Raw genomic sequence first — 15,474 nt, 5'->3', positions numbered from 1 at the left:
TGTAGGTACTTGTCTAATTTGGTTGTTTCTAATTACGTTAAGATTTATTTACTATATATATAATAATGTAATTTCATTTTAATTATATAGGTAAATTACGACAGTAACGCCACGTCTGTGGGACTTCTTACGTGGCTTATCAATCAGAAATAGTAACTTTTTGAATCGCGAATTTTAACAGATACGCGATCCAGTTTCGTTCTCAATGCACATCATGGAAATTACTTAATTAATACTTAAAAACCGATCAATTGTCAGTTATTATGTTTTTTAAATTCCGGTCTGATCCACTGTGCTTCCGACGGTATCGACTCTGTGTGTAGGTAAATCTCTCTCTCTCTCTCTTTCTGTGTCATACGCGGCTGTGACAAAGCCCAAGATCCGTTTTAAAAAAAGCCTATATTTTTTAAAGATTCGGCTGTGGTTTTCCGACCGGACATCTTTCTGACGGTGATCATCTTTGGAAGTGTTATTGTTGTCTATCAGCAGCAATCCCTTAGTTACGTGGTGCGACATCCACCCGAGATTATAGAGAGGTCCTACACCAATGGTACTGCTAACGTAAAGTAAATGAACCTCGACGGTAACAAAATATAACCCCTAGAAAATACATGAGCCTTTAAATGAGATAGGGCTGTCAGACAAGCCTGTCAATGTGTAATTTGTTAAGTAGCATCGATCAAAATATTAACTTACTTCGACATCCTTAGCCCAGTTTGAGTAAGTATCCGAGCGCTTTCCAAACCTGTCAACAAAAAACATTATCTTAAATGATTTATATACTTTGTTATTACCAAACTTTAGTATTAAATACAAGGTGAACAAGTCTTTGATGAGTGGGTGATTACCAGAGAAACGGGGAATTTTAGGCAAGTTCCCTTCTAAAATGTTAACACCTTATGGGTAATTATATTTATTTGACATGTCTGATGACAGATAATGATGACAGCTGTCAATGTCAACAAAATGCCGCCTTTTTAATTGTCAAAGGAATAAACGGTCTATGATTTTTTGACATCACACGGAGACGACGAAACCAAGATATATTTTATGAATCCCAAGATCACATCTTTTCACATACTTAACTACAAAAATCAGAAGTAGATCGGGTTCAAAAGTCGTCTACATCCCTCTATCTATTTCTGCTGGACAGCCGTGCTTACATTTCTGTGTTCCGATGCAAATGGTGAGAGACAGCGTAATTACAAGATACTTTGACATAAAAACCTAGGCCACAAAGTTGACAACCTGATAATGTCGAACGCGTACCTAGTAGTTTCGTTGTCAATAGTTAAAATTACTAAATTACAAAAAAATGCATATCGGTATACTCGTAGGTAGGTAAGAAAAATAAATTAAGAATTTTACATTATTACGTTGTGATCAAAGTTCATTAAAAATATAAAACACGTCAGCAATTTAGTTATCAAATTAGCCTCGTCGTTGCTTTGAAAATTTCTTTTTTAGAATCATTATTAAGTTGTTTAAAACGTTCGATGTGATTTTAATTTTTTATTAGGTACTGTTAACGCCTATAATGTTAACCTCGGAAAACGTAGCCATGGATACCAACTTATTATTAACTAGCTTTTGCCCGCGGCTTAGCCCGCGTGAATTTCGTTGTAAAATCTGGGTCATTTTTTAAGAAAAATTATGAAGAGTATGTTTACCAATTTTAAGCTTTTTCACCCATTTTGAAGGTGTTGAGGGTTAATTTTCAGAAAAATCTGAAACACGTACCTAATAATTAATTTGTTATAAACAACCAAAATCCAAATTTTCAAGTCACTAACTCCAACGGTGTAGAACTTTTATATTAAAGGTTTTTACCCTTTTCACCCCCTCTGGGCTAGAATTTCCAAAAATCCTCTCTTAGAGCTCACCTTTACTCCCCAATGAACCTAAATGCCAAATTTCAGCTTCCTACACTCAGTATTTTCGGCTGTACGTTGTCTGTCAGTCAGTCACTCAGTAACGGAAGAGTTTTATATATATTGATGATTTATATAGCAAATTAAATAGTAATTTATGAAACCCTGCCGCAAATGTCGTTTTTTTATCCGTCATAACATTTTTTTTATTTATTTTTTAGGATGAAATCTAATCTAAAATACTGCCACTATTGATTTGAATTTTCGTATCCTTTTAACATTTTAAATTTCCAGAAATTCACGGAAATATTATATTATATACCTACGACCACACAAAAATATCGGACCAAGGTTTTAATTATAAACTATACGCTGCTTCGTACATTAATTAACAAATTGCAGTAAAGTAATCCTTATTGCTTTTTCTGCGGGTTTCATAATTTCGCAGTAAAATGATACAGCATTCAGGATATTTTTCGTCATTCAAAGTCGATTGCCATCTTTCTTTAAAGTCCCTTTTAGTAATTTATTTTTTAATTACCTTTAAGTTTAAGAGCCATTTGGTTTTCGAAAAAATGTCTTAATATATTGAATATTACATTTTAGGTAATTTAATGTGAGTAGTGTTAGTTTTTGTATTTTCATAGTTGAGATAATATATAACTCTTTACTTTTTCGAATTCATAAATATTAATAGTACATATATCTACCTTACATTTTCTTTTTTTACAAGCGCGATAATTGTTGCACACAAAATGATTGTCTATTTGGCATCTGAATAAAGTTGTCAGAAAAGTTAGAGACGCTAAGGACACTTTAATTTTAATTAACATTTGTTTGTCCAATCTCTTTGTGAACCGGGGCACTTGAGCTTGACACTGGCCGGAAACAAAAAAAGAAAATAAATTTGAAAATTTCAATCTGGCTGGAAATATGCAGAATTTTATACGGAGAAATTTCTTTGTTTTAAATCTAAAAAATAAATAGTCAATATAATCAAGATTTTCATGAATGAAAATATTAAGTACTCTAGTTGTTGCCCGGGGCTTCGCTCCCGTGGAAATTTTGACATAAAATATAGCCTATAGCAATCTTGGACCTTTCCAATGGTGAAAAAAAAGTTTTGAAATCGGTTCGGTACCTAGTTTCGGAGATTACCCGCCTCAAACATACAAACTCACAAACGCTTACCTTATTATAATACTAGTATAGATTTATCAGGGTAATATGTGCCATGTGATATTTTAAGAAATTGTTTAGTAGATGGAAAGCAATTTTAATACAATTAGCATCAGGCACTGATTATTAAAAATATACATGAAATTTAAGTATAATACATATAAAGTCTCTATGACAATAAAATGGACCATATTTAGGGCAAAATCTGTACGTAACAGTGTTAAATTACTAGGTATATTGAGTTTCAAAGATTCAAACATTTATTTGCCAACTATGAGTCATAAATACAATACAGGTGTTATGTATAATTTTTGTCCTTATCACAGCAACTCAGCGAGTATTGCAAATTTTATTAACATTATACTATATATAAAAGTTGATACAATTTACATACATGGAATTTTATATAAAACAATTTCTATTTAATTTATTAATATTATTATCATTATATATTAATCAATTTCACTTATTTTATAGATATTAATTGAGAGTTTTGGTTACGCCATTTCTAATATTTTCTAATAATGGAATATAACAAGCTGGAAGCTGTATAATCGAAGAACATGCTGGATACATATTAAAAAAATATATTTGTTACAAGTTTGCATCGATCATTCGGTTAGTATGATCTTAATATGTATGTTAAAGCTGGAACATGTTATTGGGCCACATCGATAGAGCGTCGATATCGAAATACCTTGGTCGAGTTCTATCGAAGTACAAGTCGTGTAACATCTGAAGTTTCACCATCGTCCGCATGTATTCTAAAGATTCTTGGTCCCACGTTTCCGCTTCACGGCGAACAATTCTGCCAATTTATCTATATTAAACATTGCAACACTAAAATTACCAAGATGAATATTTTTAATTAGACCATAAAATATCACACAGATTTTCGATTGAATGCACATTGATAACGAATGCTAGTCCCACTAAAGTTAAATTGCTATAGGTCCTTTTTAGCATCTAAAGTAAAATTGTCGAGACTAAAAAGAAGTTAATGTCCTAGTTCCATGCAAGCGACTAACATTTAGTGATGTGGGTTGATGGTAAGTAAACATCGATATAATCAGACAAGCCTTGGTTTCCATTGATTTTCTAATAAATAAATGTTTATTTTGATAATGTTCCTTTTAAAATGTTAATTTAATACACACAATAAAAGCGATTCATGATTTTATACGTGTTTGTGTATCTAAATTTATGTGTGTGTTTGTTTATATAATTTTTTGTGGTAAAGCATGCGGTATCTACGATAGTTTTGTAAGAAGACAAAGCATGTTTTGTTTAGTTCAAAAGAATGGTTTATTGTTTATATAATTATTAGTCATGATTATATGATTTGTTACTAAAATGAGTGTTTTGTAAATCTATGTTGATTTGTCAATTGTAATTAAAAATACTACTAAATCACAGCGCTTTTGTTGAAACTCTTTTCAACGGGAAGACAGAGCATGCAGAACATCGATTACGGGACATCGATGGGAAACATCGATAGTCGGTACCTTGGTCGGGTTTTGTAGGAGTACATGTTGTCTAGCTTCCATAGTTGTACTAGCCGCACCGCGCGGTCTAAAGAGTGTGGATCCATGCTGCCAGCGTCCGCTACGTCGCGGCGGTCAATCCTGCCAATATATCGATATCGATATCACAAGTTGCAAGGTGCACTCTCAACACTACGGCGACCAAGATACGTCTTTGCGGAAACAAATACTAGACGAATTAATGCATGCTCCCAAAATGAGATATAAAATAAATTAGTTTGGAATTTCAATGGTATTTTCAATGCATGAAACTAATTCTGATATTAGATGAATACACAATTTTGGATGTATTGTATATTTTGCAGTGAGTCGGTCCGTATTTTAATAAATGACAACTAGCAAATGAGTACCTACTTTTATTATTTTCTTTTTCTGTAAAATTACGTCAACGTTACTTTTCACACAAAAGTTTTCTAATAATTATAGGTAACCTACCTACTTCTGCCATTTGCACTCAGTCGAGATGAAGGCATTTCCTTTCATTTGTCAATTAATCACTTATTGACAATATTCAAGATCTGTGAAATTTCCATTGGGGGAAGTTGTAAAATTGTTTAGCCGTCTAAAAATAAGTGATCAAATTATTGAACGGTGTGAATCAATCTCATTGTTTTCATGTCATTGCGTAAATGAACTATATAAACAGAAGTATCTTTTATTTCGTCATTATTAACGGAAGCATATCAAAGTATCTTACAACAAATAAAAATATTACAAAATTATGATCGTTGCGACGTGATTTTTAACTCAGAATAAAACAAATCGGTAAATGTTTCGACATTACCAATTTAATTTCTGACAGTCTACAAAACAACAAGAAAAACATCGTAAAACAAAAAAATATATAGCTAGACAGTAGGTAATGTACGTAACAAACATTACTACGAACTAAAATATCATAAATAATTTTATCAAATAAATAATTTTGTTTTTATTTCGATCCCCTTGTCATTTTTGTAAGCCTAACATCCAATTTTAGTCGCGTCTATGAAAATTTGTATAAAACAATATTCTTATAGGATTATTTGTCTGTGGCTTTGGATTCATATTGTGTATAGGCACATACTCATTTTAAGTTAGCGTGGTTTAGTATTGTCCGTTTCATATTATTATTTAATACAAGCTGCAACCCGCGGTGTTACCCGACTTACATTTTTATGCACGGTAGCACCACTAATCTAATCTACTTCATTGAATATTAGCCTTTTTGAGCAAATCCTACGGGAATCGCGTAGTTTCGAGATAACAAGTTATATACGTTAATTCAAGTTACCCTACCTCAATACAAAATTTCATAAAAATTGGCCCAGCCATTTGAGCGTGAAGAAGTAACAAACATACCTCATTCATACTCACAACTTTCACCTTTATAATAATTTGTGGGATTTTTACGAGATAAACTTCAGAAATAACTCAAGATATAACAGCAAAATATTCTAAAATATTTTTGTTAGATTATGCAGTTGCTCGGTTTGACTTTAGATAAACAGTTCTGAGTAAATGTGCTGTTCATTGTTTTTCTCGATATTACTAGGTTTTCCTAGATGGCTGAATCCGATGCAAATTCACTTTAATAACTAACTTATTTTTTGTACAAAACGAAGTATTTTATTTATCATTTGAATTAAGATAAATCGGATAAAACAATTCCAAAGTTTCACTCCACTTTTACAACACTTCTATATTCCGCTGGTTTGTCTTGCATTTATTCTAATCAACATCAAATGTTACATTAGTCATAATAAAAGAAAAGCGTGTTATATCTTCTTTCTCTGTCATTCACGGGTCACTAAATACCTAGGATAGCACTTTGAAGTATATTTCTCATGTGAAAAGTGACAAAAATCAACATGACAAACAACAGGTGTGAATTTGAATTTCCTCAAAAAACATCTTTTGATGTATCCCATGATCAAAGTGCGGAATGTGAACAGTCAAGCGAAATCACGTGTGACAACAAAATTTTCTTTCACAAAGAACTTTTAAAATTTGTATGAGCTTAAAATAGACTCAGTAAGGATACTCAGCGGCGGTCCGCGACTCGCACTTGACCGATTGTCTTATTCTCTCATCTCCGCATATTCACGGCAGCATTCGGGGCTGTTACGCCGCGAAACCAGGAATAACCTAAAATAAGTTGTACATTTTGTAGATTAGGCTGTGATTTTATAAGCAGCCGTTTGCCTGAGGTCAACTCCTTGAGAATGTTATTGTCTATCAGCTGCCTAAGCTATATGTCCCTTAATTTTTCGTATGGCTACAACGGTAGGATAATAAGTTGTACCTAATATTCTAGCGTGACACCACACGTCACACTTTTTTCTTTATTATAAACTAGCGGCCCGCCCCGGCTTCACTCGGATAAAAACATAATAAATTATACCCCTAAACCTTCCTCAGGAATCACTCTATCCATTGGTGAAAACCGCATGAAAATCGGTGCAGTAGTTTTTGAGTTTATCGCAAACAAACAGACGCATCTGCTGCGTCTGTTTGTTTGCGACAAATTTTGTTTTTCGAAGAAGTTTGATTCGAATTGGTCGATAAACGACCAATCAGTTTTAGTGAAGTTCCGCTAGACTGAAAAGGTGTCGCTACGCAAGGTACATATCACCACTTGAATATCATCATTAATCAAAGCAGGGATGCGTTAATATCAACACGAGTGCTGGCTTTAGATAACTTACCTTGTTATCGAGTTAACACCCACATGTCTAATTCGATTATCGGAACTCAGGATTGTATTATACTTTAATCGAATCGAATATTTAATCGGACTTGTGGAATCGGAATCATGGTTCCAACATATGGATGTTGGAAGTTCAAAAGTCACGGGGATATTTCCTTTATAAATTACTAGCTGTTACCCACAGCTTCGTCCGTGACAACATGTTTGACCTCGACTCGTTAACTATATATATTTCAAATTTAATGGAATTCTATGCCATGATTTGTATTTTTTTTTTAATATTAAAAATCTGTTAAACTCTACGAAAAATGTGTTTGCCTATACATCAAAGAAAAATAAGTACTTCACGTTCGTTTGTTTAACAAAATGTTTACAACGATATTATTATTTTTACACCAGATTATCACCGAATGTCTGATATAGAAGAAACTCTAATAATAAATAGACAAAAAAAGGTAGCATGTAGATATTGTCCACAAATAAATCATCATCATTTTCATTGGCCTGGACATCTTTTATAGATTATTCTTGCAGCGGCTGTGTCAATAAATAAAAAAAAACTGTGAAAATACTCAAATAATTTCGCTAAAATGGCAATACTTTTCTATATCTACATACCAAAATTTCAATAAAACTAGGTGTGGAAAATTAAAATATTCACTATTATGTTCGGTTATTTCAAATTTACATAGAGATAGGTACCTAGTACAGACAAACACTTTCACGTGAAAGAGTATTTCTGAACAAAATGAAACGTAAACAAATTATTTTCCTACGGACGCGATACATTGAGTAATTTATACATATAAGAAAACTGTAAGTGGGTTATGTCTGTTCATTAAAAAAATTAAAAACAAATAAACATGGCGGGCCTTTATGGGACTAATAGAAGCCCAAAACATTATTTTAGAATTTTCGTCTGTCTGTATGTTTGTTTGCGCATCATGCAAAACCCACTGGATGTAATTTGTATAGCAGATAGTTTAACTTAAAATCTGTGTTAGGTTTCATCGCAATACTTTGCTTAGAACCCGAGATATTGACAAAAAAAAGTTATGAGCGGGCACACATAATAAACGCGGGCGAAGCCAAAGCGCGCAATAGATAGTTTTAAAATTAAAAATATATTCGTCCCCGTCTACGTATTGTTTGAACACAAATTGTCTCTAAGGCTTAAAATATTAATTCAATAAAAATATATTCCAAAGAGATTCAGCTTTTAAAAATGTTTTTTTTAGTCCGTTTCTTGGACCTCCGCGTGGGCTTTGGATGTCATTGATAAATTGTCTCAAGTAAATAGGATGTCAAGAAAACCTAAAATCTACACTGGAGTAACAATTTGTCTTATTAGAGTCGGTTGTACATTAACTTTAACCTGCGCAGAAAAACTCAAAGTACGTAAGTATAGTAAAGTATACTACTGATTACAAACTTTAGATAAAATTTTTGTCTAAACATCAGCGGCGTGTTCGTTAAGTCAACGAAAGTTGACTGGTGCAACGCACCCGAAAAATATATTAGTGTAGAGAATGACTTAAAATTAAAAAATATTTATGATTCTGCCTATGCATGCATGCATGTGAACAATCACATATTAACAACAATATATATATATTGACAACAATATAATACTTTTTTAAGATCAAAGTCTAACGCTTCATAAACTCCCTTATTCCGCTGCTATACTTTATTATCAACATGAATTTTATTTCCGACTTTAATACAAAGTTAAAAATATGGTCATTATTATTCACGCCATAGCTTTGCACAAAGAAACCCTTTGTATTTTTAAATGCACTTTAAGTTGGAATATCGTTTAACGTTCATAATGTACGAAGTTATGAAATAGGTATAACTAAGACAATCGATCCAATAGATTTTGCTCGAAATAATAGGTAACAAATATACATAGACACATATATCCTTACAAACTTTCGTATTTATAATATCAGTAGGATTCAAGGGCCCTACCCGTAATTCAGCCGGCATAGCGATTCACCAAATTCTATCAAATACTTACCTAATCGAAATATCGAGTAATCCCCAATACTTGAGATATTAACTAAAGTTTCACCGCAAAATATCTAGGGGCCCTTGTGTGGGATCTTTGAAGTTGGATATCACTTGAACATTGTATAGGCTAATAGCAGTTACACGCGGCTTCGCCCGCGTAAATCTTCCACTGGAACAGTTATTTTACGGGAAGAAAACCCCAATATGAAAAATACCCTATATGTCCTTCTCTACACTTCAAAAACATATATTCCATCGGTAAATCATTTTTCCCCATAGTGAGTGGTCCTAATCGACTAAAAAATGGATCGGCAGGCCTACTATCAACATTTACGGAACGATTCCAATGCTACTCAATTCGCTATACTATATAACTCAATCGGATTCATAGTAAAAATTAGTTAATTTTTCGTACCATCGAGTTCGATAGTACGAATTTGCGATGCAGATCAGTTTAAGTCGCAAAGTAGATCGCGTTAAGAAATGATGGTAAGCCCCCAGAACTCTATACCATTGGGGTCCTAATAACCCCATCCAGATACAGTAGGTGTTTGAGCGTTATGTCGAAGTTCCAATCACCTAAGGACCCCTTTTAACCCTCGTTTTAGGGTAGCATTTTGTATTAATTTGATTTGCTTATAATTTCCATTCATACCTAATAAAAGTTTTAATTAGCCAGTAATAGACTAATTACGATTTATTTATGTTAACTGCACGTCTTTACAAAAGTAAGGCATTGTCCATTAGTTCACCTTTGCGATAACGTTCCGAGATAAGATTCTGTATAGACATTGCTTTGTTGAAACATCTGTTTTAATTAGCACTTATTTGAATCATGAAGATAAAGCTAAAAACAATAATGATCTAGATTCATTATTTTGCCATAGATTTTGTTAATATTGCCCGAATATTTAAAGTTAAATTAAGTGCGCTCCATATCGTTCAGTGAATGCAACAACAGTGTCACGAAAAATCGTAACAGAATCTATAACGTTAAATAAGGATTATTTTTACGCGGGACCCGGCTTACTAGAGAGAGTAAGATTTTTACCAATCAAAATTAAAAAAAGAAATTCCAAGACTTTAAAAAGCTGCCATAAATATTTACTTAATATTTTCGTTTACCCAGAGCTCGTCGTAGTAATTCCAACTTTAGATTTCATTCTGAAGTCTTTGTGACATTATTTGTCGAGTTTACGCTGTACTAATACAAGAAAAACCTTTGTTTCTAAGAGTACTTGCATTAGATTGGAAAGTAATTTTCTGCAAACATCGCAACACAGTAATATCATAGCTTTGATCAGCTATGTCTAGTAGATAGGGGTTACCTATCAGTCTTCCTTTCGAGTGTTTTTGCTAACACTGGTGTTAGATTTTACTCAAGTTGCCTAAAGGTATCTGACGTTACATTTACAGCTACCTACTAAATATCTAGTAGCAAGTAATTGTATAATTAGTGAACTTAAACTTTCCAGCATGCAGGTTTCCTCACGATGTTTTCTTCGCCCGATAGAGAATGGTGGTCAATGAAAACTACTATTTAAATAAGTCAAATTGGTATACAAATTCCGATAGCATGAGTAGGATACTAACCGACGAATGGTCCCACAATCGATCTCAGGCGGACGGCCTGGAACACCATCGCTTAGGGATCACCAACCAGTGGGGCGCACATTAAAAGCGGTTCGGACATGATTTTCATACAAACTTTCACCCCCCATTATAGTCATTTGGGGGTTTGTTTTTTGAAAAAGCCTATCTGAACTATCTTAACTACATGCATAACAAATTTCATTAGAATCATTCCAGTGGTTTTGCCGTGAAAGCGGAACAGACAGACAGACATATTTACATTATCAGTATGGATTTTTATTAAATAATTGAGGTTTACAACATATACACAAATTGTTAATGTAAAAACGTTATAGTCAGAATTTGCATACGGCAATTTCCCATTGCAAGATAAAATATTCAAAGCGACTGTGGGCAGGAGCTTTGACTGGTGGTAATTCTGATCCATACAAAGGCAGTGAAACATTACATACCGTGGCCTGACAGGCACCGTAATTCTGTCCGTCCTATGTACAGTCGGCTACAAAAGCAATTCCACAGCTGGTGGGCGAAGTAAATGTCTCTTGCATTGTCACTGCCATTTTCCGAAAATTTGGTTGCGGCTATCAATATATTAATTTGTCATTCATGTCAATATCATCACAGCAGCAGTGAAGGTGACATTTGGAAAACAAAAAAAATCTAAGAAAGACGTAACTAAAGTGTGGTGAACCCAAGTAAAACATTAAAAAAAGAACTAGATACAACTTCTTATTTCTTTATTGGGTGAGGTATCACTAATATTGTTATCAGATTTAATTCAAGTCACCTGAAGGCATCTGACACGGTTTAAATACGTGATATAATATAGCTTACAGCTTTCTCTGTCTATAGTGAGATAAGTAAGGAAGGTATTAATTATTACATCAAATATTCCAATGAGGACATTTTTGGTACTCACAAGACTAAGTGATATTCGTTATCGAGTTAACGCGTAGGTTGATTAATTTTTTCGCTGACTGTACACACACATTGTACCACTAGGGCGGAGAAAATTACTAAGTCAAGATTAGTCAGTTAGCTAGTTTGCGAATATAAGAGTTAACATATAGATTTTTACGAGTATTGCAATATATATAATATATGTATGTCGCTATATCCCTATGTCTCGGGTGAAATCTCTTAACTAAAGTTTGAAGCAGATATCTTCAAGCAATTTGAGATGAAATTTGGATCACAATACATTAACATGATGAGGCAATACCTGATGGTGCACTCAGGAACGGCTTCGGACGTGGAGAGTCCTGCAGGTCCGAAGCCGTGTCCTGTGGACGGTAAACTGCATGGACACGATTTCTTTTGTCACACATTGAAAGCAATAAAATAAGATCTCTCTGGCAACAATAGAGGCTTGTATCAAAAATGTTTTTTTGTAAAAAAAAACTTAGTCATCGATTGATACGAGATATCGATATTCCTTATTCGGACGCCAGCCCAAGTACAGGATTACATGTACCTATTACCCTTGGGCTAATTCAATCATGTGATTTGACCCGTGTATTTAAATCTTTATTATTTTATGAATCAAACTATAATGTATGTGTTTCCAATTAGACTGGTACAACTATAGAGATAACTGCTTTAAAATATACAAAAAAACAATAAAACTCTTCAGTTTTATTGGATTAGTTTACATGGCGCCTGTCTGTCAGCATTTTATAGTCCTTGTTATTATTGCGGGGTAGTGGAGTAGAATTATTTAAGAAAAGTAACAACCACAGGCAATTATTGTTTATATAAATGTTAATGCATTATAGTTCAGAAATCTAAATCCAAAATTTCATGAAGCACCTATCATACAAATTGAAAATAGGTTATGACTAAAGCGTCAGTGATTCTAAAAACGTTTCTTCGTTGAAGTATACATAGGTACAATTCCTAAAACAATTTACAAAACAACTGTAAAATGAAGCTCGAATACTTTCTACATTGAAATGGTACCTACTTCGAAATTATGTGGAAATTCTAAATTAAAAAATATCGCAAAGAAGTACACAAACATTTCCTTATCTGTCTGTGGGAAACAAAATTAATTTGTACGAGTATTAACCTGCCAAATTAAAAGCCCGCGCGCAATATCAAGCCACAAACTTTACTCCGCAATTTGGTCAAGTTATCAGGGTATTAAATGTATGTTGTGTACATTTCGTACATAATATTGTGTGTTGTAAAACACAAAACACGCAGAATTAAACCTCATAGATTGTGTCCTTTGTGTGTCCTTAGGATGCGCCATGTAAATTATTCACATAGGTATATAATGCCCTATATCACATATCTATATAGAGATTTAGGTAGTGATGAACTAGTTTTTTCTATACCTAGTAGTTTAATTATATAAGTATGAAACTATTTGTATTTATGTAATGTTGTGTTAAATGATTATTTGAGCATTGTGTTAACTCTAAACCCCGAAGAGCGGCTACACCTATGTTTTATTTCATTTGTTTTAGGTGATTTTTGTTGTGGAGATTGTTGGAAAGAGAAAGAGCTACTTTAAAAGCTACTTTTGCCGCAGGTGGAGCAAACGGCAACAGCTAGTAAATAATAAAACAAGGTTTCATTAATTAAGTCAGTTCCTTGCATAACACGTTTAACTATATAGTGATATAGTTGCATCTGTCTCGTTACAAAATGCAACATCCCGTATATCGTTATCAGCAATCAGAAGCACGCATGAGTGGCATCGACAGCTCGCTATCACAAGATGCAGAAACGAGATTACGACCTGTTTCACTTTGACACACCTACTTGGAATACAAGACATACAAATTAATGTGTTTATGTAGTGCGTATGGTACTAAATTTATTAACGCATACAAAAAATTTCTACAAGTGTTTTTTTTTTATTCGACAGAATTTGTTAGTTGCTAGATTACGTAACAAATATCTTGAGTTTCTTTCGCTTATTGGTAACTAGTTGTGAAAGCATATTTTTTCCATACTTATCTCACCACTGGGCAAAAGCTTTTCCTAATTTCTTCTACTTCTTCAAATGCTTCAAATTTGAAGTCATCTGACCAACTCGTCCTTGGCCTTCTTTTACGTTATCAGTTGTTTGGAATCCGTGCAGTCAATATGTGTCCATATTTTCAGAGGCATGCGGCAGACAACATGACACGCCCAGTAATTAAATATTACATATTTATATTAGTATTTGTGTTGGACAACTGATATATAAATGCAAAAGTTTTAGTATGTGGTAGCGATGGATGTTTGCCACTTACATTCGCTAAATTTCGTTGAAATTTGAAAAGAAAAAGTTGAAAAAATTAGATTATTTGTGAGACATGAACTATCCCGATATAACTACTGCAGCTGGGCCTTGGGACGTAGTTAGTTTAAAAAAAGCCCCGGTTTCATTAGTTAATGAAACCGGGGCTTTTTTTATGAAGTTTCATAAGCCCACGCATTGATGACCTAATATTGTATAAATTCCCACTACTATTGAACATTTTGGTTGGCTATTATATCATTATTTCGGTTCGTGTTTATCTGCTTTCCTACTTTTTCGCCTATTCTTAGCATCCTTAGTTGTCTATTATCAGCTATTTGAAGCGGTGGTGGTGTAATGGTTAAGACACCCGCCTGTGGATCGAAAGGTCTTAGTTTCGTGCCATTTGAGTTTGTATACCAATCTGACCCATAGGTATAGTAGTTTTCATCGACCACCACTTGCTTCCGGTGGAGGAAAACATCGTGAGGAAACCTGCACACTGGTGGACAGTTTAGTTCACTAGTGTGTATGCGACTACCTGCCACTAGATGGCGGTAAGTTAAGTAGTGGTAAAAGTCATGACTTGAATAAAATCTGATACCAATGTTAGCAATAACACACTCGACACGATGAGTTGTCTATTACAAGACTGTATTATCTACTATTGATATAATAGTATGAATTGAATCGAAAATTAGAGGGTCACCAGAGAAACATGAGAACAATGGCAGACCTTTACTTGGGGTGTACATGGTTAATTTGAAATTAGGTAAAGTTCAAATACATTACACGTTGAAATTAGACTATAATTTATAAAACATACTAACCTACTGCTTCAAATAGATTTAATGGATAACGTTTTTAACTTCTAAGAGTTTTATATCAGTAGAGTAGAGTAGTCTATTCAGTAGAAATTTATCAAATTGGATAAAATTGACTGAAATTTAGTAATCAATATTTCATGCGACGTGAAACAGATTAGGATATAAGTTACGAATATAAATTCATTACACGTTGCTAACGATCCGTAGACTTATGAACGACTAGAAGCAGAAATTGTAAAAATAAAAGTTGTAGAAACTATAAATAGTTTAGTTCGTAGTCGACTTGAATTTGCTATGTAGATAGGTAACTTGGAATCCAGTTCACGCTGCTAGATCGCAGAGAATAAAAAGCTCACGAGGCATTTGACCAACACTACCCACGATATTATTCCCAGTCAACATCATTCTTAAGTCTATCTCACATATTCATACACGACGTACTATCTCGGATCTCATTTTCTTATACAATATTATCTATAACAAAGTTAACTGAATTGAAATATCCAACTCAATCAATTTCACCATA

The 15,474-nt window shown here is 33.5% G+C and overlaps 1 protein-coding gene across 3 annotated transcripts in view; it reads right to left on the bottom strand.

Annotated features, from left to right (window-relative positions):
- LOC128672569 (neuropeptide F) overlaps positions 1-15,474 on the bottom strand; it is a 30,876-nt gene that overhangs the window by 2,957 nt on the left and 12,445 nt on the right. For 2 of the 3 annotated variants that reach the window (XM_053749808.2, XM_053749809.2), the window contains exons 3-5: positions 4,556-4,675; positions 3,748-3,858; positions 697-745 (exon numbers count right to left, since the gene is read on the bottom strand). In XM_053749808.2, the coding sequence (XP_053605783.1) occupies positions 697-745; positions 3,748-3,858; positions 4,556-4,675 (280 nt within the window). The remainder of the gene's footprint in view (positions 1-696; positions 746-3,747; positions 3,859-4,555; positions 4,676-15,474) is intronic. The other variant, XM_064436162.1, reaches the window with a different exon arrangement.

This window comes from Plodia interpunctella, chromosome 9, assembly GCF_027563975.2.
Source record: "Plodia interpunctella isolate USDA-ARS_2022_Savannah chromosome 9, ilPloInte3.2, whole genome shotgun sequence".
Lineage (NCBI taxonomy): Eukaryota > Metazoa > Arthropoda > Insecta > Lepidoptera > Pyralidae > Plodia > Plodia interpunctella.
The sequence above is the reverse complement of the archived record's forward strand: the minus strand, read 5'-3'. Positions and strand labels throughout refer to the sequence as shown.